Source organism: Ailuropoda melanoleuca, chromosome 18 (assembly GCF_002007445.2).
Source record: "Ailuropoda melanoleuca isolate Jingjing chromosome 18, ASM200744v2, whole genome shotgun sequence".
In the NCBI taxonomy this organism is placed as follows: Eukaryota; Metazoa; Chordata; class Mammalia; order Carnivora; family Ursidae; genus Ailuropoda; species Ailuropoda melanoleuca.
In genome coordinates, this window is record NC_048235.1 from 28470993 (window position 1) to 28497594 (window position 26602).

The 26602-nt window shown below is 35.4% G+C and overlaps 1 protein-coding gene across 10 annotated transcripts in view; it reads right to left on the minus strand.

The window, feature by feature from the left end:
• Nucleotides 1-26602, minus strand: part of PSD3 (pleckstrin and Sec7 domain containing 3) — a 744476-nt gene that overhangs the window by 338751 nt on the left and 379123 nt on the right. For all 10 annotated transcript variants that reach the window (XM_034647652.1, XM_034647649.1, XM_034647651.1 and 7 more), the window contains 3 exons: nt 26506-26586; nt 24395-24507; nt 21370-21428 (listed from right to left, as the gene is read on the minus strand). In XM_034647652.1, coding sequence (XP_034503543.1) covers nt 21370-21428; nt 24395-24507; nt 26506-26586 — 253 coding nt within the window. The remainder of the gene's footprint in view (nt 1-21369; nt 21429-24394; nt 24508-26505; nt 26587-26602) is intronic.

Here is a 26602-nt window from a genome sequence, read left to right on the forward strand (position 1 = left end):
CCCTTATCAGATATATGGTTTGCAAAAATATTCTTGCATTCAGTAGGTTGCCTTTATGTTCTGACGGTGGTTTTCTTTTGCAGAAGCTTTTTAGTTTCACACAGTCCCATTTTTGTTTATTTTTGTTTTTGTTTCCCATCTTGGGAGTCAGGTCCAAAAAGACATCATGAGGACTAATGTCCAGGAGTTTCCTTGTCTATGTTTTCTTCTAGGAATTTCATGGTTTCAGGTCTTACACTCAGGTCTTTTATCCATTTTGAGTTAATTTTTGTGTATGGTATAAGATAGTGGGTATAGTTTCATTATCTTGCATGTGGCTGTCCAGTTTTCCCAGTACTCTTTATTGAAGAGACTATCTTTTCTCCATTGTATGTTTTTGGTTCCTTTTTTGTAGTTTAACTGTCCATATATGTGTCGATTTATTTGAGGGCTCTCAATTTCGTTCCACTGGTCTGTGTGTCTATTTTTATACCAGTAACATATGTTTTGATTATTATAGCTTGGTATTACAGTTTGAAGTCAGGGAGCAAGACACCTCCAACTTTGTTCTTCCTCAGGATCACTTTGGCTCTTTGGAATCTTTTGCAGTTACATACAAATTTTACAATTACTTGTTCTAGTTCTGTGAGGTATGCCATTAGGATTTTGTTTGGTATTGAATTGAATCTGTAAGATTATTTTGAGTAGTATGGACATTTTAACAATAGTAATTCTTTCAATCCCTGAACATGGTATATCTTTCCATTTATTTATATCATCTTCAAATTTATTTTATCACTGTCTTATAGTTTTCAGGGTATAGGTCTTTCACCTTTGTAGTTTAATTCATTTCTGGGTATATTATTCTTTGTAATGTTTGCAATTATAAATGGGATTGTTTTATCTTTCTGATGTTTTGTTATTAGCATATAGAAATACCATGGATTTCTGAATATTGTATCTTGCAACTTTACTTAATTCATTTATCAGTTCCAACTGATCAGATTTTGGTGGATTCTTTAGGGTTTTCTATATGTAGTAGCATGTCATCTGTGAAAATAGTTCTACTTCTGCCTTTCTGATTTGGATGTCTTTTACTTCTTTTTCTTGTCTAACTGCTGCACCTAGGACTTCTCATACTATGTTGAATTAAAGTGGTAGGAGTGGGCAACCGTGTCTTGTTCCTATTCTTAGAGGAAAAGCTTTCAGCTCCTTACTGTTGAGTATGATGCTAGCTCTGGGATTGTGATATATGGCCTTTATTATTTTAGGTTATGTTCCATCTATACCCATTTTGTTAAGTTTTTCTCACAAATGAATGCTGAATTTTATCAAATGCTTTTTCTGTTGTCTCTTGAGATGTCACATGATTTTTACCATACATTTTGTTTACAGATCACATTCATTTGCAGATTTTTTTTGAAGAGTTTATTTATTTATTTGACAGAGAGAGACAGCCAGCGAGAAAGGGAACACAGGCAGGGGGAGTGGGAGAGGAAGAAGCAGGCTCCCAGCGGAGGAGCCCGATGTGGGGCTCGATCCCAGGACTCTGGGATCACACCCTGAGCCGAAGGCAGACGCTTAATGACTGAGCCACCCAGGCACCCCAGATTTGCATATGTTGAACCATCCTTGCATCCCTAAAATAAATGCCACTTGATCATGGTGTATGATCTTTTTAACATATTACTGGATCAGTTTACTAATACTTTGTTGAGGATTTTTGCTTCTATGTTCATCAAGGATATTGGCCTATAATTTTCCCTTTTTTGTGGTGTCCCTCTCTGGGTTTGGTATCAGGATAATGCTGGCTTCATAAAATGTATTGGAAAAGGTTCCCTCCTCTCCAATTTTCTGGAAAAATTTGAGAAGAATATTAAATCTTCTTTGAATATTTGATAGAATTTGCCAATGAAGCCATCTGATCCTGAAATTTCACCTGTCGAGAGATTTCTGATTACTGTTTTAATCTCCTTACTGGTAAAATCATAAAATTTATATTTCTTCATTTTCAGTCTTGGAAGATTGTATATTTTGTGGAATTTGTCCATTTCTTCTAGGTTGTCCATCTTGTTGGCATGTAATTGTTCATTGTAGTCTCTTATGATCCTTTGTATTTCTGTGACATCAGTTGTAACTTCCCTTTCATTTCTTATTTTATTTGAGTCCCCTTTTTGCTTGGTTAGTCAAGCTTCAGAGTTTATTGATTTTGTTTATATTTTCAGAGAACCAGTTCTGAATTTCACTGGATTCTTTTTCTATTGTCTTTTTAGTCTCTATTTCACTTATTTCCTCTCTGTATTTTCTTCCTTCTACCAATGTTGGGCTTTGCTCTTCTTTCTCTAGTTCTCTTAGGTGTAAAGTTAGATCGTTTATTTGAGATTTTTCTTGTTTCTTGGGGTAGGTCTATATTGCTGTGAACTTCCTTCTTAGAACCATTTTTATTATGTGTCATAGATTTGAGATTGCTGCATCCCATAAATATCATACGTCATATTTCTGTTTATGTGTCTCTAGGTACTTTTTTCTCTTTTTGATTCATTTAATGACTCCTGGTTGTTCAGTACCTTACTGTTTAATCTCCAAGCTTTTGTGAGTTTTTTACTCATTTTCTTCTTGTAATTAATTTCTAGTTTCATACCATTATGATTGGAAAAAATGTCTGATATGATTTCAGTTTTCTTGAATTTACTGAGACTTGTTTTGTGATTCAACATATGATCTATCCTTGGAGAATGTTCCATGTGCACTTGAGAAGTTTGTGTATTCTGCTGCTTTTGGATGGAATGTTCTGTGTATAGTTATTAAATCCATCTGGTCTAATGTGTCATTTAAGCCTGATGTTTCCATCTTGATCTTTTGTCTGAACGGTCTGTCCATTTATGAAACATTACTATTATTGCACTGCTTTCAGTTTCTCCCTCTTGGTCTGGTAATATTTGCTTTATAGATCTTGGTGCTCCTATGTTGAGGGCATATATAAGTGTTATATCTTCCTATTGTATCGACCCCTTTAAGACTGTGCAATGCCCTTCTCTGTTTATATTACAGTCTTTTAAAGTCTACTCTGTCTGACATAAGTATACCTACTTATATTACTGTCTTTTAAAGTCTACTCTGTCTGATATGAATATACGTACTCCAACTTTAATTTCACATCCATTTCCATAGACTATCTTTTTCCATCCCCTCACTTTCTATGTGTCCTTACTTTTGGAGTGAGTCTCCTATAGGCAACATCTAGATGACTCTTGTTTCCTTACCCATTCAGCCACTCCATGTCTTCTGACTGGTAAATTTAGTCCATTTACATTTAAAGTTACTATTGATAAGCATATACTTATTGCCATCTTGTTCATTGTTTTCTGGCTGTTTTGTAGTTCTCTGTTCCTTTCTTCTCCTTTTCTCTTCCCTTGTGACTGGATGGCTTTCTTTCAAGTTTTGTTTAGATTCATTTCTCATTTTTGTTTATTTACCCTGTTTTTTTTTTTCTTCGTGGTTACTGTGAGGTTCATGTAAAATAGCTTATGTAAACAGCAGCCTGTTTTAAGTTGATAGCAAATTTTATTTTTTTAAAGTTTTTATTTAAATTCCAGCTAGTTAACATACAGTGTACTATTAGTTTCAGGTATACAATATAGTGATTCAACACTTCCATACAACAGCAAGTGTACTCCTTAATTCCCATCATCTATTTTACCCATGCACCCCCTCCCCACTTTCCCTCTGGGAACCATCAGTTTCTTCTCTATAGTTAAGAGTCTGTTTCTTCGTTTCTCTCTTTCTTTTTTTCCCTTTTGCTGGCTTTGTTTTTCAATTATACACATGAGTGAAATCAAATGGTATTTGTCTTTCCTGACTTATTTTGCATAGTGTAATAGTCTCTAGTTCTATCCATTCCTATTGTAAATGGCAAGATTTCATTCTTTTTTATCAATTCATCAGCAGATGGATACTTGTGCTGTCTCCCATAATTTGGCGACTGTAGATAATGCTGTTAGAGACTTAATTTTAAACACTTCCAAAGTTTTACCTTTTTACTTTCCTCATCCACACATTTCATATTTTTGATGACACATTTTACATCCTTTTATGTTTCCATTAACTAATTGTCATTTTAGTTAATTTTACTCCTTTTGTGTTTTAACCTTCATGCTTGATTTTTTATTATAGAGTTTTGGTACATACACAGGATATTAACTCCTCACCATATATATAATTTGCAAATATTTTCTCCCATTCCATTGGCAGTTCTTACATGCATAAAAGTTAACTTTGATGTAACCCTGTTTGTCTATTTTTGCTTTTGTTGCCTGTGCATGGGTATCATAGTCAAGAAATCATTGCTAGGTCCAAACTCATGTTTTCTTCTAGGAGTTTTATAGTTTTAGGTCTTGTATTTAGATTGTTAATCCATTTTGAGTTAATTTTTTATATGGTATAAAGGCCCAACTTCATTTTTCTGCCTTGGATATTCTTTATTCCCAACACCATTTGAAGAGACTGACTGTCCTTTCCCATTGAGTGGTCTTGGCATCCTTGTTGATGATCATTAGACCAAATATGCAAGGGTCAATCTTTGCACTGTGTATTCCAATCCATTGATCTATTTGCCTGTCTTTATGTCAGTATCACACTCTTATGATTATTATCGCCTTACACTATATTGTGGAATCAGGAAGTGTGGGTCCTCCATTTTTTTCCAAAGTTGTTTGGGCTATCCACGGTACCTTGAGAATCCATATGAATTTTAGGATTTTTTTTTCTATTTCTGCAAAATATGCCATTGGGATTTTGAAACAAACTGTATTGAATCTACAGATCACTTTGGGTGGTATGGACATCTTAACAATATTGTCTTCCAATCCATGAACATGGGAAGTCTTCCCACTTATTTGTGTCTTCTTTAATTTCTTTTAGCAAGGCTTTGTAGTAAGTTTTGGAATCAGAAAGTACAAGTCCTCCAAGTTATTTCTGTGCTCTAAATTTTTTTGGTATTTCTACATGAATTTCAAGATTGACCACCCCCCCACCCCCAACCCTGCTAAAAAGAAGGCCAATTGGGTTTTTGACATTGAGTGACTACTGACTCATTTTGGAGAGTATGCCACTTGAACGTTGTGTTCCAATCCCAATGGGATGACCATGGGATAACTTTCCAACAGATTTCTTTGAACAACGTTTTATAGTTTTCAACATCAATATAGTAATCTTAATTTAAGTTTATTCTTAAGTATCTTAGTATTTCTGCTGCTACTGTAAATGAAATGAATTTCATTTTCATATTATTCATTACTGATATATAGATATATAATCTATCTTAGTACAGTCAACTTTTATTATGCAGCCTTGCTGAACTTGTTTTTGAGATTTTTAAGGTTTTTTTTTTTTGGAGATTCCTTAAGATTTTTTATATACAAGATCAAGTCTTCTGCAAACAGAGTTAATTTTACTTATTCCTTTCTAATCTTGATACTTATTTCCCTTGCCTAATTACTCTAAAATCTTCAATAAGGTACACAGAAGTGACAAGAGGCACCAACTTACATTCCGACCAACAATGCAAAAGAGTTCTCTTTTCTACAAATCTTCACCAGCACTTGTTACCTCTTGTCTTTGTGATAATAGCCATTTTAACAGCTGTGAGGTAATATCTCTGTGGTTTTGATCTGCATTTCCTGATGGTAAGTGATGGTGAGCATCTTTTCATGTGCCTATTGAACATTTGTACAGATCTTCCTCGGAAAATTTAAGTTCCTTTCCCAATTTTAATTTTTTTCTTGTTATTGTAGGAGTTCCTTATATTTTTTGGATATTACTCTATCAGATATATGATATACAAATTTCCTCTCATTTCATAGGCCATCTTTTCATTTTGTTGGTGGTTTCCTTTGCTGTGCAAACTTTTTAGTCTGATGTAGTCCCACTTACCTATTTTTGCTTCTGTTGCTTTTGCTTTGGTGTCAGATTAAAAAAATCATTTCCGAAATCAATGCCAAGCAGCTTTTTTCCAATGTTTTCTTCCAGGATTTTATGGTTTTAGACCTTACATATAAGTCTTTAATCCACTCTGAGTTAATTTTGTGAATGGTGTAAGATAGGGGTCCAGTTTCATTCTTTGGCATGTGGATAACTAGTTTTCCCAATACCATTTATTGCAGAGATAATCATTACCCATAGAGTATTCTTGGCTCCCCTGTCAAATATTAGTTGATTGTGGGGCACTGGGTGGCTCAGTAATTAAATGTCCAATTCTTGATTTCAGCTCAAGTCATGATCTCAGGGTTGCAAGATTGAGCCCCGTGCTGGGCTCTGTGCTCAGTGTAGGGGGTGTGTGTGTGTGTGTGTCTATCGATTGTATATATGTGAGTTCATTTCTGGGGTCTCAATTCTGTTCCATTGGTTTATGTGTCTATTTTTATGCCAGTGCCATGCAGTTTTAATTACTCTAACTTTGTAGTATACTTTGAAATCCAGAAATGTGATATATCTGGCTTTGTTCTTCTTTCTCAAAATTGCTTTGGCTCCTTGGGGTTTTCTGTGGTTCCATACAGATTTTAGGGTTGTTTTTCCTTTTGTGTAAAAATTGCCATTGAAATTTGAATAGGGATTGCATAGGACCTATAAATGATTTTGGGTACTATGGACATCTTAACAATATTAATTATTCCAGTCATGAATATGGGACATCTTTCCAGGTCAATTTCCATTCAATTTCTTTCATCAATGTCTTCTAGTTTTCAGTGTACAGATCTTTCACCTCCTTTTATTCCTAAGTATTTCATTGCTTTTGAAAACATTGTGACTGGGATTGTTTTATTTCTTTTTCAGATACTCTGTCATTAGTGTATACAAACCCAAATGATTTTTTGCATACTAACTTTCTATCTTCAATCTTTACTGAGTTCTTTCATTAGTTCTAAAATTTTTGTGTGTGTATTTTAAGGATGTCATTTGCCAATAGATGATTTTACTCCTTTCCCATTTGGATTCTTTTAATTTCTTTTCCTTGTTTGATTGCTATGGCTAGGATTTGCACTACTAAGTTGAATATGCATAGGAGAATGGAAACACTTGCCTCATTCTTAAAGGAAAAATTTTCATCATTTCACCTCAGAGTATGATGTTAGCAGTGGTATGGCCTTTGTTGAGGTATATATATTTCCATCCCATACATATTAAGAGTTTTTTTCATGAAAGGATATTAAGTTTTGTTAAATGCTTTTTCTGCATCTATTAAGATGATTATGTAATTTTTATCTTTCATTCTATGAATGCAATGTATCACATTTATTGATCTGTGTATGATGAAACATCCTTGCCTCCTAGGAACAAATCCCACTTGGTCACAGTGTATGTTCCTTTAATGTGTTCTTAAATGTGGTTTGCTAGTATTTCAGGAATTTTTTCATGTCTTCATCAGAGGCCTGTAATTTTCTTTTCTTATACTGACCTTATCTGGCTTTTGTATCGAGGTAATGCTGTTCTTGTAAATGAGCTTGGAAGTGTTCCCTCCTCCTATTGGATTTTTTGGAAGAGTCTGATAAGGACTGGCATTAATCCTTCTTTATGTTTGAATTCACTAGTGAAACCATCTGGTGCTGGGCTTATCTTTGTTAGGAGGTTTTTGATACTGAATCAATCTCCGTACTCTTATTAGTCTGTTCAGGTTTTTTATTTCCTTGGAGGACTATATGTTTCTAGAAATTTATCCATTTATTCCAGGTTGTCCAATAAGTTGGAGTATAATTGCTAATAGTTTCTCATAATACTTTTTATTTCTGTGGCGTGTTTTGTAAGGTCTCCTCTTTCATTTGTAATTTTATTTATTTAGGAGTCTTCCCTTTTACTTTTGGTTAGTCTACCTAAAAGTTTGTCAATGTCAGTATCGTTTCAAAGACCCAACTCAGTTTTGTTCATCTTTTCTACTGCTTTCCTATTTTCTATTCCATTTATTTCTGCTTTTATCTTTATTATTTCCTCTCTTTTGCAAACATTGGGCTTAGCTTCTTTTAGTTCCCTGAGGTCTAAGGTTAGGTTGTTTGAGATTTTTTTTTTTTCTTGGCATATGTGCTTATAGCTATAGTTTCCTGTTAGAACTGTTTATGTTGCATCTCATAAGTTTTAGTATATTGTGTTTCCATTTTTAATTGTCTCAAGATACTTTTTCATTTCTTTTGATTTCTTCTTTGATCCACTGGTTGTTAATTTCTATATATTTGTGAATTTTCTATCTTCCCTCCTGTTTTTGATTTCTATTTTTATTTTCTGACCTTTGTGGTCAGAAAAGGTACTTGATATAATTTTTATCATCTTCTGTTTCTGAGACTTGTTTTGCAGCCTAATGTGATTTATCCTAGATAATGCACCATGTGTTTTAAAATAATATGTATTCTACTGCTGTTGGATGGAACGTACACCAGAATGTATATGTCTCCTAGGTCCATCAGGCCTATACTATTGTTCAAATCCACTGCTTCCTTATTGATTCTCTAAGTGATCTAATCATTGGTGATAGTGCGTATTAAAGGCCCCAACTATTACTGTACTGCTGTTTATTGCTCCTTTTAATTCTGTATTTGCTTTATATATTTTTGTGCTCTGATTTTCAGTGTATTATCTACCTTCCACTTGTCAGTTGTTTATCCATTTATTACAGGGCTATATTATTATTATTATTAAAGATTTTATTTATTTATTAGTCAGACAGAGAGAGAAAGAGCGAGCACGAGCAGGGGGAGCAGCAGGCAGAGGGAGAAGCAGACTCCCCACTGAGCAGGGAGCCCACTGCAGGTCTCAGTCCCAGAACCCTGGGATCATGACCTGAGCCAGAGGCAGAAGCTTAATTGAGCGAGCCACCCAGGTGCCCCTACAGGGCTATATTATTAAGTTCCTACACTTAGAATTGTTGTATCCTCTTGGTGCCTTGATCCTTTCATCATTTTAAAATGTCTTTGTCTCCAGTAATTCTGGTCTTAAAGTATATTTTGTTTATATTAACATAGAAATTTCAGTTCTCTTTCAATTCCTGTATACATGGTACTACTTTTTTTCATTCTTAACTTTCAACATATTTGTCTCTGAAACAAAAATGTGCCTCTTCTAGACAGCACATAGTTGAATATTTTTAATCCATTTTTCTAATATTTTAAGTCCAATGTCTGGCTTTCCTTGAGGACAGTTTCTATCAACTGCTTTCTTTTACTGTGTATGACCCATACTTTCCTATTTCTTTGCAAGCCTCATAATTATTTGTTGAAAACTAAAGATTTTAAATAATGTGGCAAATCTGTAAATCAGATCCCTTCCCTTCCCCACCTGTTTGTTGTTACTGTATTGTTTGTTTAGTGGCTTTTCTGAACTAATTCTTTGATGAATGTGAGCCCTGAAGTCTCAGTTAGCTCGATAGCCAGCTTATTACTGGATAGAGATTTCCTTAAATGCCTTGAATGAGTAAGTATCCCAGCCTTGGCCATCGGGTTCTGCGTGCATGTTAAGAAATACCTTCAATGTTCCAGGAGACAGTTTTTAAGTCTGTCGTAGTCTTCACTTTCTGTTTATGCAGAATCTCAAGGGTTGTCAGAGGTAAGAGCTTAGAACCTTCTCAGGTTTTTCCTAGGCAGGCGGACATAGATTCCCAAGAATATGTCAGAGTTCACCAGTATGCCGTATTTCCCAGCTTTTCCTTTTAAGTTTTTTGGTTAGCCTCTTGTTTGCCCAACTGCTATTAGCACCAGATGCAGCAGTAATATTGAAAAACTGTCAAATGCTCTGGGGAAAAGACTGTTTTTACGAATGAGCACAGAGTCAGATCAAAGAAAAACAAGCTCTGCAAGCGAGGATTTTCCCGGGGGGGCTGCCAGGCAAGTCAAATAATGACAGTTCCCTGCGAATGGGGCTTCTGAGGGAGCTCCTAACTGCCCATTCCAGTGAATGCTAAGATTCTGGTTTGCACAGCTACTATGACTGTGAGAGACTATTGGTTTTCAAGATTACTGTGGAGCTGAGGAGAGGGGAATAACAGAGCAAATGAAAAAACCACAAAATCTTATTGTTCTTATGAATATTCAGCTGTTTTTTTTGTTTTCTTCAATAAACACTCTTCAGATTGTTGCAAGCCTTTTGTTAATCTCCAGAGTTCTGAAAACATTGATTTTGACCATTTTTTGCAAGTGTTCTCATTGTTCTTTGGAGGAACAGATTTTCAGAAGTACTTACTGTCACGTGGAAGTACTACTCCCTCAGTATAACTTTTAGACTCTAATGAAAGAGTATTTTTAATGTCAATAATGTCCATGTCAAAAATTAACTTTTAATTAAACTTTTAATGAAAAAATTTAGAGGACATCTTTAAAGTGGAAGAAGGATACTATTTTTTGCTCAAAATTCTTTTGAAAGATTCATGAGCAATATGTTTGAAGTTCACTAAGTCAAAAAAATTATTGAGGACACCATGAATTCCTATTGTATGGTATAAATAAAACTTTCATCATTTAATTAACAATTGTTATGTTTTTTTTAAAGATTTTATTTATTTATTTGACAGAGAGAGACAGCCAGCGAGAGAGGGAACAAGCAGGGGAAGTGGGAGAGGAAAAACCAGGCTCCAAGCAAAGGAGCCTGATGTGGGGCTCGATCCCAGAACATCGGGATCACGCCCTGAGCTGAAGGCAGATGCTTAACGACTGCGCCACCCAGGTGCTCCTAACAATTGTTATGTTTTATAACATTTAAAAACAATGGTAAAGTCCCTGGCATTATTTTGGTTTATAAAATCACACTTCATTTTAAATTCGGACTTATTTTATTTATTTGCTTATTTAGCATTGCTTTTTGTATATTTTCACAGCCTACATTAGTATAAAGATACCATTTTGACTCATACAGATTTTGAAATAACAATTAGGAAAATAGCAATCAGGGAGAAAATGGATATGTAAATTTGAACCAACAAAAACAATTCATACACTTTGGGTCCTCCATAGTAAGGAAGAATTAGTACAATGACCCAATACCTGGTGTCTCAATTTGTCTGACTAATGCAGGAAAATAACCAAGATACATGGCCTTCTATTAGTCAAAGATGTCCAACAACTTACTGAATATCTGATTAGTTGAGGCTATTTATATCTGCTATTTATTGTCCTCCTCTGGCTCACCAGTAATTCTAGGCAAGGCACAGGAGGAAAGGCAAAGGGTCTCCATAGTCCATTTGTGCCTTACTAACATAAATGTTTAAACACTCCCTAGGATTTTATACCATTTTTATCATGGAGTAAAAGTAAAATGAAATGAAATCTGTGTCACTGAGAAACATTCCTTCATATAATACCCGGATTTTTCCTTCTTGTTATACCAAACTGTATCAATTATTTTGAAATACCATTATTCAAATACTGTCCACCGAACAAAGCTAACTGTAATCACTGATATTGTATCTCAACCATTCATAGCTATCACAGAGAAACTCACACACTGCCATGGTTCTATTTTCTTCCCAAATTGATTCATAACTTTGGAAAAAAGTAGGCTTGCTGTGAAACAAATGCTGGCCAGTTCCATGCCAAGGCCCTAATTTTGTAGTACCTTTTTATATTCTGAAATGAATAAAGCATGGAGATATGAAAAAGACTCCTGATGCATTGAGAGTCACAGAAATCGTTTCTTGAAATCAATGCAACATTTCTAACCAAATCTGAGCTGTTCAATGAATATGAATCTCTAGATCATTAACTAAATCAAGAGGCATCTTTAATCAAATATAAAATTTAACATACAGAATGGAAAATCCACAGAGAGTAAGAATTTTATTTGAAATCCCAAAGTCCCAGGCAGGCCCAAATTTTTAATATTTGACCAATTAAGGCACCATCCTTAATGAGAGAAAATATTAAGCAAAAAGATGAAAAACCCAGCCCAACACTGGACGTTCATATCCCCAGAAAAATTTAAGGCTTTTCTCCAAAATGATTATATTGCCATTTTCAAATATGTTCTCTTATAATACAAAAGAAAGAGCTGTTTTCTCCATTTGTTTTCTTTTAAAGATACATTAAATGCCTTTTAGAGAGAAATTCTTTGATGAATTTATCATTTCTGAAAAACTGAATTCAGATTTTTTTTTAAAGATTTTATTTATTTATGTGACAGAGGTAGAGACAGCCAGCAAGAGAGGGAACATAAGCAGGCGGAGTGGGAGAGGAAGAGGCAGGCTCCCAGCAGAGGAGCCTGATGTGGGGCTTGATCCCAGAACGCGGGGATCACNTTTGATGAATTTATCATTTCTGAAAAACTGAATTCAGATTTTTTTTTAAAGATTTTATTTATTTATGTGACACAGAGAGACAGCCAGCAAGAGAGGGAACATAAGCAGGCGGAGTGGGAGAGGAAGAAGCAGGCTCCCAGCAGAGGAGCCTGATGTGGGGCTCGATCCCAGAACGCGGGGATCATGCCCTGAGCCAAAGGCGGACACTTAACGACTGAGCCACCCAGGCGCCCCTGTATTCACATATGTTTTTAACATGTTCTCATTCAGAATGTTAAGTAAAAGGATCATCCTCAACCTTACTCTACTATGTTTGGGAGAGAGAGTAGAAGGTTTCATGGACTAAGGGCAGCGGGTGTAGAAGAGAAAAGTTCTGTAAGTTTGTGAAAAGAACCAGATAGCAAGTACTTTAGGCTTTACAGGTCATGAGGTCCCTGTTACAACTACTCAACACTTACTCATTTTAGTGTGAAGATGTAAAGAAATGGGTGTGACTGTGTTCCATAAACCTTCACTTACAAAAACAGGCCATCAGCTGGATTTTACCTGCGGGTCATGCTTTGCTGACACCTGATTTTTTTTTTTAAGATTTTATTTTTAAGTCATCTCTACACCCAATGTGGGCCTCAAAATCACAACCCCAAGATCAAGAGTTGCATGCTCCACCAATGAGCCAGCCAGGCTGACCCCAGTTCAGCTGACCCCTGAACTAAAAGAAAACTGGAAGAAAGCGGTATTTGTATTGAGGACAACATCATGAGTGAGCATACAAATAGATTAGGCACCCTGATGTATTCTGTGCCTTACTGTTAAAATTATGGCACTTTCCCCCACTCAGTTGATAATCCGCTCCCAACTTTAGTGGTAACAATGAGAGCAAAGGGGCAAAGTTAAGATGAAGAGATTCCTTCTTTAGAGTCACCTAGAAACCATACAAGCTACTGTCCAAAATTCAGCACAAGAGTGACCAAGTCTTTGCTTTGAGTATGCCTTCCCTGACAACTGGAAGAATGAAACCTTCTTCAAAGCTCCAGCCAAGACCTAACCTAAACTCAGTTCTAAGAGGCAGCTGCTAGCAAGGACAGCTTTCTCAAGTATTCATCAGGAAAACAGACCACAGCATATACTCTGACCTACAGGTTGCAGAATTAGGCAAAATAATCCTAAAATTTTTATTTTTAATAATGTAGAGCCTGGAACCATTGCGGAAAAGCATGCTTTCAGAGAAACTAAAAGCTTTCATGATCCATTGCTAAAATCTGGCCTCATAAATCTTGGGATTTTAAAACACAGCAGGCATACCCTCCCACATGACAATTCCACTTCCTCCAACATGTTACAATAAGTGGGGGGACAAAAGCAGACTACAGATTTGGTAATTACTTCAGTTCTGTAGATCTGCTTTTGTTTTGTAGTCTTCTCTATCAAATAAGTTTAAGTGTATTATGCTGCCCTCAGGTGTCTATTTTTTTATATGCACGATTAGCAGGCAAAGCAGGATCATTCGCAAATCTCCAAACCAAGAAGCTATGGCTGTGAAATTCAAAGTATTCTTTCATACACCCCAACCACAGAGCTAATGTAAGTATTACAAGTTCAACTTTTAGGGATATCTGAAATATTACTTGGACTTTACCTGCCACTGGAACTAGACATGGTATAAAGAAAAAAATACAGCAACTGATAATAATATTGTAACACAGTGGTTTTCAAAGTATGACTCAGGGATCCTGTTCAGGGTGTCCATGAGGTCAAACCTAGTGTTAAAGTAATACTCAACATTTTTTTCACTCTCTCTCACAAGTTACAGTGGAGTTTTCTAGAAGCTACATTACTTGTGACGTACTGCAACTAACTAAATACAGAAACAGAGAATGTAGCTGTCTTCTATTAAGCCAAATATGAAAGAGTCTTACAAAAAAAAATTTCAATGCTATACTTTTCAGATTCTGTTTTTCTTTTTCTTTTTTTTTTTTAAGATTTTATTTATTTATTCGACAGAGAGAGAGACAGCCACCGAGAGAGGGAACACAAGCAGGGGGAGTGGGAGAGGAAGAAGCAGGCTCATAGGGGAGGAGCCTGATGTGGGGCTCGATCCCATAACGCCGGGATCACGCCCTGAGCCAAAGGCAGACGCCCAACCGCTGTGCCACCCAGGCGCCCCCTTTTTGTTTTTCTAAGTATAATTATTACTCATAAAAAAGAATGTTATTCCTATGTGATTTCACTTATATGTGAAATCTGAAAAACAAATTAACTAATAGGTGATGGGGATTAAAAAGTGCACTTGTGATAAGCACCAGGTGTTCTTTGTAAGTGTTGAATCATTAAATTGTACACCTGAAACTGATATTATCCTATATGTTGATTAACTGGAATTTAAATTAAAAACTTAAAAAAAATACGTGTGTGTAAAGTTAAAAAAATAAAAAAAGGAAGAGCAGAAACAGACCCATAAATATGGAGGAACAAACTAACTGCTGCCAGTGGGGAGGCAGATGAGGGGGTTGGCCAAAATAGGTGAAGGGGAGAGGGACACACAGGCTTTCAGTTATGGAATGAATAAGTCACAGGATAAAAAGTACAGTATAGGGAAAATAGTCAATAGTATTGTAATAGCAGCGTATGGTGACAGATGACAGCTATAGTTTTGGTCAGCATAGCACAACATACAGACTTGTCAAATCACTATGCTGTACACCTGAAACTAACATAACATTGTGTGTCAATTATACTTCAATTTTTATAAAAGGTACAATCTTCCAGTTATAAAATAAATACTGAACGAGGATATAAGTACATGATAGTGACTACAGTACTGAATGTTTGAAACTGAAGAGTAGCTTAAAAGTTCTCATTGCAAGACAAAAAATTATAACTATGTATGGTGACAGATGTTAACCGGACTTACTGTGGTGATCATTTTCCACTACATATAAATAATGAATCATTATGTTGTACATCTAAAAATAAACTAAAAAATAAAATTCACTCATTTTAAAAGAAAAAAGTATGTCATTAATTTAATGGGTTTATTAATGCTATTTTAAAATAATTTAATAAATATTTTAAAATCTTATCCATTTTAGTTCTCACATGGTATTAATGGATAGACACAAAAGCTCTTTGGGGTCCTCAAAACAGTTTAAGAGTATAAACGAATGCGATACTATGAAGCTTGAAAGGTACTGTTGTAGCACATTGTACCACACTTCCGAGAAAGGGCTTCCTCTGAAATTTGAGAACATAAAGGAAAAGACACTGACCTCATTATCAAATTACAAAGACTAAACTCTACTTTTAACTTGTCATAGAATGACAGACATTAACTTAATGGGATTAGAGGTAAGAGGTTTCAGTCACCTTCCTCACCCTCACTTATTCCCTCCCCAAACCATTCTCAGGAAGAAAGAGCAAAACAGACAATATGGAGTTTCATCTACTTTCCTTTATCGTTTTCTACTAATGACCTGTGCAAACGTGAAAAACTCATAATGGTAAGAAGGAAAAAGAATGCAGCGACTGAATAATGCATAAATTAGATAACCTGAGGTCCCTAAATGAGCCCCAACTGATTGACCCAACTTATACCTGCATTATATTTTCCATGTATGAACCTATTCTAAAAAAAAAAGCAGAACTACAAAAAAAAAGAAAAAAGAAAAGTGAAGAAAGAAAGAGAAGGGGTGGGAGATGGCTAGGGAGGAAGAAATGGGGGAAAAGAAGAAAAGGAAAGGAGGTTTTCATTTTGAGGAGTCACAGAAGCAAAGAAAATGCACCAGTAGACGATTAACTGTGACATGCTTAAGTAAGCATTCCTATTAAAATTCACGTAGCTGTCAATGTGACAGTATCTTAAAGGTCATTTTAAAATTGAAAAATCTGAGGGGCAAATTTTTAAAATTGAAAAATCTCAGGTCATGATCCTGGGGTCCTGGGATGGAGCCCTGAGTCAGGCTCTCTGCTGAGCAGGGAGTCTGCTTCTCTCTTCCCCACTGCCCCTCCTCCCAACTTGTGCTCTCTCTCTCTCTCTCTCAAATAAATAAAATCTTTAAAAAAAAAATCTGAAATGAAGACATTTTTCCATAAAAAACATTTCAACAGCTGATGGTTAAGGTTGTCAGGCGATCCCCCAAATACTCCTTCTGGCAAGAGGAACAGTAAAACTGAACCCAGAGCCCCACTAGAAACCCGCGGCAACTCTGGTCCAGACCTGGCGCTTCTGTGAACTCTCAGTATCACTGAGCAGCTCCGGGGATGAGAGCCTGCTGGAAGTCACCATGGCTGGGAAGCTCCCAAAGAGGTGAAAGGAAAGGGTACCAAGGACGTGGAGAAGAGGACTCCAAGGGAAGGAGGCTGTGCTGGTTGAGTGGAAATTAAGAACAAGGCTAGAATCTACAGCAGGGTAAAATTCAGATAGGAAAATAAATGAATGCCAGGGATGGCTTTCCTGGCAGAGGGCTTCGAGGATGCGGGGCAGCACAGACAGGACGAGGAACCCAGAGAGAAGACAGGTATATGGTTGGACAGCAGGCAAAACGCACTTAAGGCAGCTGCCAGTTACAATAATGATAATCACAGAAACAGAGATTCCCTAAGGATGTTAACCCTACCTATCAACCTTACAGGGGTTTGTGGTGCTTTTGAGAGTAGAAGGCTAAAACAGCACACTATGAAAAGTAAAAGCATTAAACAATTCTTATAATAGTCATTTTCTACTTCTGATAATAAACCAAATATTTTACCTGCCAATTTAAAATTCTATGACCCTATAGAGCCAATCTGGGAATTAAAAACACAATTACCAATGCAGTTTAAAATAATGAACTGCTATGACCGATGTTAAACTGAACTACACATATATGTTTAACATTATTCTATTACAAAATCTATACCTGATTCCTTGACTTCTTTCTGCTCCCCTACCAGTATGGTATACTAACTGTGGTTTTATCCCTTAGTCAACCTATAACCCAACACCAAACAAAAACAAAAACAAACAAAAAGCAGTAAGGTCCTGCCTCATACATTAAACTCAGACCACTGAGGATGATATTCAACACACCCAGAGTATCCCAAAGATATCTACAGGGTTCCTACCCTGAGTCAGAAAGAGCCACCTCTCCAGAAGAACCACACCCCCAACTCCCTTACACCTGTTGAAGGAGTGGGCTAGCTTCTGCCATTATTGAAAAACACGGAGACACCTTGAGTAAAATTGCTTCTAAAAATCCCAAGCCACAGTGTTAAAGGGTAGATTCTGCAGCAATATCTTGATTAAAAATAATATCCTGGCTACTGCCTCTGACCATGGCCTGACCCTGGGCAGCCACTGTCTTATAGATCTCTTTAGACTTTAAGTTGTGAAAATGACCAACTGATTCTATATTTATCTATCCCGCTCTTCATTACAACTCAGTCTATATCTAAAACTTCCTTCCACCTCAGGGTCCAGCCCTGGTAAGAAGTTTCCGCCTACTGTCCTGCCTCTAACACCTGTCTTCAGCCCCAGTGATAATCTTGGCAGATAGCTGAATCTCAACTATGGTCCAAGTACCCAAGAGCTAGTCAACAAAGCACATTTGAAGATTAGTCCAGAAAAGAAGTAGGTTTGAATTTATTCTGACATGACAAAATCCTCTATTCATACTATTTCCAATAAAACACAAGGCTTTAAAGAAAAAGATTTTCAGATTTTCAGCTCTTTCCATGTTGATAGTTCAATAACATCAATACAACTTAGTTCTAGTATAGTAAAAGAAAATTAAACTCTAGAGTTTGTTTTAATAGAAATGTATCAAAAGTTTAATTTACATACATATTTCATAGATGAAGAGGCATTTTAAAAATAAGAGATTACTTAGCAAATTGGCCATGTGACCACAATTATAAAATATTTTATCTAAGAGAATGCAAATAAAAGCAAGTCAACATTATTGCTAAAATAATAATACATCATTCATATTTTTAAAAAATAGGTACAAAAGGGAATCAGCATTTTTAGCTCCAATGAAATTAAAACATTTGAATGAGCTTCTCCCAGAAATATTACTCTGGATTATTTTTTCCCTAGCCTACTTAGTGAAATTCAATAATCCAAGGTATAATTAAAACAGCTCCCCACTACTTTTTCACCATAGCACCTCGGTTACCTGCTACATTCTTCAGTTAAAAGGACTAATGGAAGTCTGCTTAGCCAACACTACCAGAAATGAGATTTGACTTCCATGAATGTCTCATTCATTTCTGATCCTTTCTCAAATGGCACAAAACTTGGAGAGAGTAGACATACTATAAGTGTTGAATGATAGAATAAATTGTAAAAAGAAAGATAGAAAGGCATTCCAACATATAACACTATATTAGATTTATTATCTTAGTATACATTCTATCATTTTATTAGTAAGAAAAGTTAGCAGAATGAACAAAGGCCCATACCAGTACATTTTCAACGTATCATTTCTTAGAGTAAATAAAACCCGCACGGAGGATTCACAAAGAAAAGCCAAAAGAAGCTAATTCCCAAGTTATGCCTCCCCCACTGAAAGCAAGATGACAAGCTTATCTCAGTTATTTCTTAGAAAGGTCATGCTGTTGTATGGCTATCATGGCACAATGGTAAGGAAGAAAAGGAAAATGGTCTGTTAGTTCACTTCCCAAGAGGATTATTCTAGCATTGGACTGAGTAAAGAGAGGTGATGGCCTAGGCAGTACAGCCTAGGGAGGAGGTGAAAAGGGGCAGACATGAGAAATAATTCCCTTTATATTTTGAATGATTCACCTTCAAAGGGGCCATGCTAATAAGTCAAACAGATGCTGTAACAGTAAATCGGGCAATCATGATGCAAGAGAAGCTACGTCCAGAATTATGGATAAAAACTTACCACCTAGGAGGAAAATTTATTTTGAAAATGAATCCAGAGTTGGAAGATAAGAAAACACATTTTCATATGGTTAGCTCTCATGATAACTACTATATATTCAACAGACTTTTAACAGCATGCATTGTAAATAAGGATTAAAAAGGCCTCTAATATACAAAACCTAAACAACAATCCTAAGTATATAGCACGCATTTTCAAAAACAAAGCTAAGAACAAATACTTACTAAAAATATGTTGATGGCATTGTACTTATTCTCCCTTTTATATGTCACTCTGTCACTATAGCCAATTGTTAATTATGTGTGACTGGCATAACTCAGGATAAAATTAAACTGTTTATTTGTATACTGCCTCTTACCTATAAACGCTTACATTCTAGTTGCCAAAAAGAAGTACGACACTTCATTTAATCTCTTTTCAATTATTCAAAAGTGGTCTAAAAATAGAGCAAGAGCAAATCCGAGATCTGTGGTTCTGAACCTATGGACTATAGACACTGTGGTGCCCGTGGTTAGTTAGGATATCAAACACGCTGAGTTATATGAATAAATAACAAACCTCACACCTTTATTTACTGCAATATTTCAAAATATTGTGACTAATAAGATACATGTTTATTTGAAAGTATCACTAAAGCAATATTAGCTTTCTAAAAAGTAATTTAGCTTTTAATAGAAACTTATCCCCCATCTAGCAACTTCCACAGTTCTATGAGATCCTCAACTTTTAAATAAGAATTGAAAGTGTTACTGGATTTTTTTTTGTCATTACAAATTTTCTCAGTCAACAGACACTAAATGCACAACCATCCTATGTGAATGAGACCTCAAAATATCTCACGTCAAGAAGATACCTCCTGCTGGGACTGGCTGACTTGGATCAAAGTTATATGTGGACAAGAGTATTCAAAATTGTCTTTCAGCTGAAAGTTAGGTTGAGAAATTAAGTGGGAGGAAAAGAAGAGGAAAGAATTGTAACTGGCATCATAAGAGGAAAACTTGCTTTACTGGTAAGAGAAAAAGAGAGGTCAGGACTGTCCACTGACTGGTCATCCCCATAACAAGCCAATGAGTTTAAATTCTGATTCTCATGTGGGCTCACCCTGTGGGAATCCTAGTACCTTTATATCCTGTATTATGGTGCTATTACCCCAAAATGTCCCCTGAGAGCATCTACTGATTGTATTCTGTACCATCTCTGGACATATGTTACACACGCCTGCAAGTCTCTAGGTTCCTCTAAATTCACCTCGTGCAAATTGCAAAAGGAACTTCCTCGATTCCTAGTTGAGTTGGGAGGTTTGTGAAGACAGTGTCAGCTATCACTACACCTCATCTTCATTTTTCTGATAGCAGAACACATTTTTTTCCCCTTCAGTCCATCTTAACGGTCCCAAAGAGCTCCATTTTGCCTTTCTTAAGGAAATTATGTGGCTTTTTGTAAAATATGAGAACGAATTTGTATGGATACCTAAGTTTTAGTTCTTTCAATGTGATTATTTTAAATTATAAGATAAATCATATAGCAAATCAAGGGATGATCTAGATTCTTTACTTACAAGAAACCTGGTTTTCTCTTCAATATAAATGGACCTGGGACTATGAAATAATTTTTGTGCTAAATAAATACATATTGGCCTCTATTAAACTAAAACATTTTTACTTTCTCTAAGATAAACAGTTTAAGTAAATGCTAAAATTCCACATCTATGAAAGGTAAAAGTTTATATGTAATTATAAATTTAAGTTCACTCTAGATTTTAAATAGAAGATGAAACAGTAATTAGAATATTTTGATATTTCAACTAGTAAAAGACCACATGAGCTGAGAAGCGTAGCAAAGGCTGAGTTCTTAAGACTGGCTACTATATTTAGTAAAAACACAGTCAACATCTTCAGATCTAACTCACATCCCGTTTCCATCATATATCAACTCAAGTGGCTAACCAAAAAACAAACGCTCTGTGTCTGCCATCTACTGGAGAAAGAAGATACAGAACGCTCACTACAGATAAGTCAACTCCAGACATGTAGACAGCATCATATTCACTTTTAAGTGAATAATGCTGTGGGCTAGCATGTAAAAAAAGTTATTTCTTTTTCCAGGGATTTACATTTACCTACCTGCCATGTACAGAATGAGAGAAAAGGAGGCAGAGAATAAGTGTGTATGAACACAAAAGCAAAGATAAGCCCGAGCTATTTTGATTTCTATAAGACAGCTTCACACACCTATACTTACATGGCCATGGAGATCTGTGTTAAGAAGCATCATTGCACAGGTGAGACAATGAACTCCATCTAAGGGAAGAGACAAGGAAAGAAAGCATTAATTCACTATTTCCTGTTGGACTCCTTATTATCATTAAAGTGGCATACATTAAGAACCTATGAAAACACAAACATGTGGCTAGGCACAATTAATCACATTTGGGGAGACAAAAAATAGATACATTAATTTTTTTTTTAAAGATTTTATTTATTTATGTGACAGAGAGACAGCCAGCGAGAGAGTGAACACAGCAGGGGAGTGGGAGAGGAAGAAGCAGGCTCCCAGCGGAGGAGCCCGACGTGGGACTCGATCCCGAAACGCCGGGATCACGCCCTGAGCCGAAGGCAGACGCTTAACGACTGTGCTACCCAGGCGCCCCAAAATAGATACATTATTAAAAGGACCTCTGCACAGAGTTGGACTCAGCTGGTGATAAAGTATATTATTCTTACCTCTCTGGAGGGTAGTTTGATACCACATATCTTAAGCTTTGAAACAGTATTTTTTGACACAGCAAATCCATTTATAAGGCTTTACACTAAGGAAAAAAGAATCTATACAAAATATAAGGGTATCCAAAGAAATATTGCTTATAATAGGGAACAAGTAAATAAAACCCTCAAAAACACACTGTTATGTTTAAGTCATTAAAAATGTTGTCCAAGCATACATGTTGAAACAGAAAGATATTTCACAATAAATTATTATATGAAAAGCACATTATATGCAGTATGGTTCCATTTAAATATAAACACATCTAGAATAATATATAACATTATATTAAAAGATTATCGTCTCTGGATAGTGAGATAATTTTTATCTTTTTATTTATATTTCCTCAATTTTCTGTAACACAAGATGCAGAAATGAAAATAAATTATTTGCTAATATTCCTTCTTTTTTTACTTTCTGGGAGGAATGTGAATTAAGAAAGAAGCAAAAGTTGGGGTGCCTGGGTGGCACAGCGGTTAAGCGTCTGCCTTCGGCTCAGGGCATGATCCCGGTGTTATGGGATTGAGCCCCACGTCAGGCTCTTCCGCTATGAGCCTGCTTCTTCCTCTCCCACTCCCCCTGCTTGTGTTCCCTTCTCTCGCTGGCTGTCTCTCTCTGTCAAATGAATAAATAAATAAAATCTTAAAAAAAAAAAAAAAGAAGCAAAAGTTAAAGGAAACCAAGATTTGGGTCTTTCACTGTACTATCTGGGTATTAGTTCTCTGGCTAAAAATATATGGGCAGGAACAGTTATCCTGTTTCTTGACAATTCACTAAAGGCAACGTGTAGGTTGCCTGGTCCGGGATACTGTGGATCAGACAAAAGTAAAATACTGCAAAAATCTGTAAAGATTAAAAAATTAAATAGTCAGGGGAAAGATGTTGCTCAAACCAGGTGGATATTGTTACATTTAGATGGAAACATCACTCTCTCTCACTTTATAAAGGAAAAAAAAAAGCACTAAGAGTTAGAAGCTTCTCATTTCCAAACCAGAATTACTTCTCCTCATTCTTTTCCTGCAATTCTCAATCCAAGTACAGTAGACAGTGGCAGTTGCAGAAAAATCTTATTAGTGCATTTAGTGTATGCTAAATGTGCAGAAAGGCAGCCCTTCTAATTACTGAATTCATGAATTAAAGACAGCTTATTTTTCAGAAGTATGCCTTTGAGTATAGTAGATGATTTGTGTTATTAATGTCTCTAAGGAGATGCTATTAAATGCCCAAAAGTATATTTATTCCAGTTCCAGTTTATTATTACTAAATTTTTAAATACACTTAGAATAAATTCCTTGAAAGCATTTGTAAAACTCAGCAGCCAACTCTCAAATACCCTTATCAACTGCCAGTTGAGTATACACATCCATACTCTTTACTTCACTCAGGAATGTCAACATCTTATTAGATTTAAAGGAGGTTTTAATAAAAACAACACCCTCTATCCCTTTCGTTCTCTACTCAATCCTGATAGTGACAGAAAGGGTGAATAAATAGTCAAAGTATAATCACAGAAAGGACTAAAGAAAATTAAGTTTCCATTTTACAGAGAAGAATGTGACTTTAATGATCAGATTGTTAGTTAATTTAGCTATAGCCTGCAGGGCAGAGGCCAGGGGATTAATCACTTTAGTCAATATCAGGGACACTTATCCCAGTTAACTGGCAATACTGAAGCTAAGAGATAATTGTTATTTCTAGTTTATCTAGTCCTAGTGATCTATTCCAGACTTTGCGCTTATGAAAGATCCTCCAATTGCAAATGAATGCGCCTGACTTCAAAACCTTGAAAATTTTGCTTTATTGCAGGAATTGACATGGAGGAAAAACCTCTTGATAGGGTGCATCAACAATTAAATAGTTTAAAGTTGATTTTAAAATTAGTACAATAAACAAACTCATAGTTCACTAAAATCATTAATCAAAGTCAGTGGTCAGTGCTGTTACAATGACTATCAAAGCGAAGCACTGGAGACACACTACAAATGCCAGTGAGATTTGTAAATGTTTCCAAAACTAAGCACACATGCACTTCAAGAAGTCTGGAGATCAGATGGATAGAAAGAAGAAATATGAAAACCAGCATTTCATTTATTACAATGTGCTTCGCATGTAAAATCTCAGAGTGACAGCATGAGCAACTTAAAGCATCTTGTCATACTATGAAACTGGAAAACAAAGTAAAAAATAATGAAAAAAAAGAATACCATACAGTCATTAAATATCATGCTTTTTAAAGAATATTTAATGACATGAGAAAATGCTCACAATGAAAGGGAAAGACAACAGGAAACAAAACTCTGTAATGATTCAAATTTGAAATTAAATATTGTGCAGAGTAGAAGGAAATAAATCAAACAGTTAATAGTCATCTCCAGATAGAGATCCCTAGATGATTTTCATTCTCTTCTGTATAATCTTCCATATTTTCCACAATAAAATATAACTTTCATAATGAGAAAAATAACCCTTGTTTTCTGAAATACAAACATTTCCATTAGATTACCTTGTGAAGCAATGGTATCTGGGTTACAATAAAAGTATCTATTGGAGAAGTGTATTAAAACTCTCTCTCGTTCTTGAGTTTCTCCCACAAGAGAAAATGCTTTAAAGAAATACCTAAAAAAGAATTAAGAGAAAAAAAGTGAAACTAGAAAACATTACCATACTCTTTATGTTTGACAATTAAAGTTAATTCATATATAATAAGAAATTAATTACACAAAGTAAGATATTCTAGTTATTTTTTTAAAAATCACTTACTTGATAGCCATTTGATATAAATTTATTTAATTCTATAAAATGTCAATATAAAAGATGACAGGGCAATAACAATAACATGGTAGCTAATACATTAAGAAAAGCCTTGGGAAGGTAGTAACGTTCCCATATGACTGAGTGACAAGTAGCCCTTTAAAAGATCAAAGGTAGGGGCGCCTGGGTGGCACAGCGGTTAAGCGTCTGCCTTCGGCTCAGGGCGTGATCCCGGTGTTATGGGATCGAGCCCCACATCAGGCTCCTCCGCTATCAGGCTGCTTCTTCCTCTCCCACTCCCCCTGCTTGTGTTCCCTCTCTTGCTGGCTGTCTCTATCTCTGTTGAATAAATAAATAAAATCTTTAAAAAAAAAAAAAAAAAGACCAGTAAGATAAAAACCAAAGAACACTTAAGCCTGAACCCATAATCATGTAGGCTATGTTTTAAAGCTATACATGGATCACAGTTTGTCATTTTGTCATATGATTGTACTTGCCACTGATACACTGGTTACATTCTACTGATGAATCACTGAACTCTACCTCTGAAATTAATAGTACACTATATGTTAATTACCTGAATATAAATAAAATAAAACTTAAAAAAAGAAAAAAATTACAATTACATTATCTGTGCACAGTAGATTTTCATTAATTTTATTTTGCCTATTATCACATCATATTATTAACTTTTTATATGAGAAGAAAATTGGGAGCTAAAACCGTAATTTATTATTTATGTATAAAAATTATTTGAAAAATAAAAATACGCCCAGAACCACACATCAATCTAAATCAGAGTCTCTAAGAGCACTGTCTATTAATGATGAATTCCAATGACCCTAACTTGACAAATTAGATACACTTCCTAAACATGAGATAGGAAGAAAGAAAACCCTTTAAAATGTTCTAAGCAATCTTACAATTAAAAGAAACATAAAAAAACCTTATTCCTATGATGAAAATGTTGCTGTCTTAGTTTGTTAGATCTAAATTATGTTGATCAAGCTTGAATTTTTCATAACTGTCTTTTATAAATCACATCAGAGAACAAAGCATAAATACAGATCTTTCCTCTACCCTTGTTTTCAGCGGAAAAACCTATGCATGCCCTCAATTCACACAAAGTGCCACTGAATAAGTCATTATTGTGCATTCTAATCCAAACATCCTCACTTTACCTCCCAAAATGCAGTTTCCTAATTTATAAAACTAGAGGGTTATACAGATGATCTCAGAATTCTTCCAGGCTCTGACATGTTATAAAGTTTATGAGTAAATGCTGATTGGGTTTTTACCTTCAGCCACTCTTAGAAATTTACAGTACAGTATGGTGTGAAAAGTGGGGATCAGTGTGTTTACTAAACCTTCATTTGAACAGATCAGCAAAAATGCTACTACCTGAAACAGTTTACAGATATCTTCTGCTGATTATTATGTTGGTATTCATTTTTATTCCACTCATGAGTTAATTCCAAAGTATCATCTTAAAAGGCTATTTGGCTAATGTAAACAAATGCTTAGGGGAAAAAAGACTAATTCTACAGTCTGTAAATCTGTGCCTTTTTTAATTGATCATTCAAAAACCAAATTCCCACAGATTCCACTTCTCAAGACTTACTTTGTCACTACTCTTTACTATGTCATCTACTAGATGGAAAATACGATTTCATGTGTGATTTTGTAAAAACAGTATAACTTTCTTTCTACTATGTTTCATAAACTGTAGTGTAATCAGCTAAGATCACAAAGTCACTGTAGGCTAAAAAAATTAAAAATCGGATTTTTGTTTCAGTATTACTTTCTCTTCTCAGAATTAATTATTTGGAGGCAAAAAAGAACAGAAGTGATATTTAATCATACCTGAGACTCTGATCCAGTGTCATTCCTGTAAAATCAAAAAACTTCAGATATTCTTCTGCAACTAGTTTGCTAAATTCATTGCTATAAGAAAACAGGA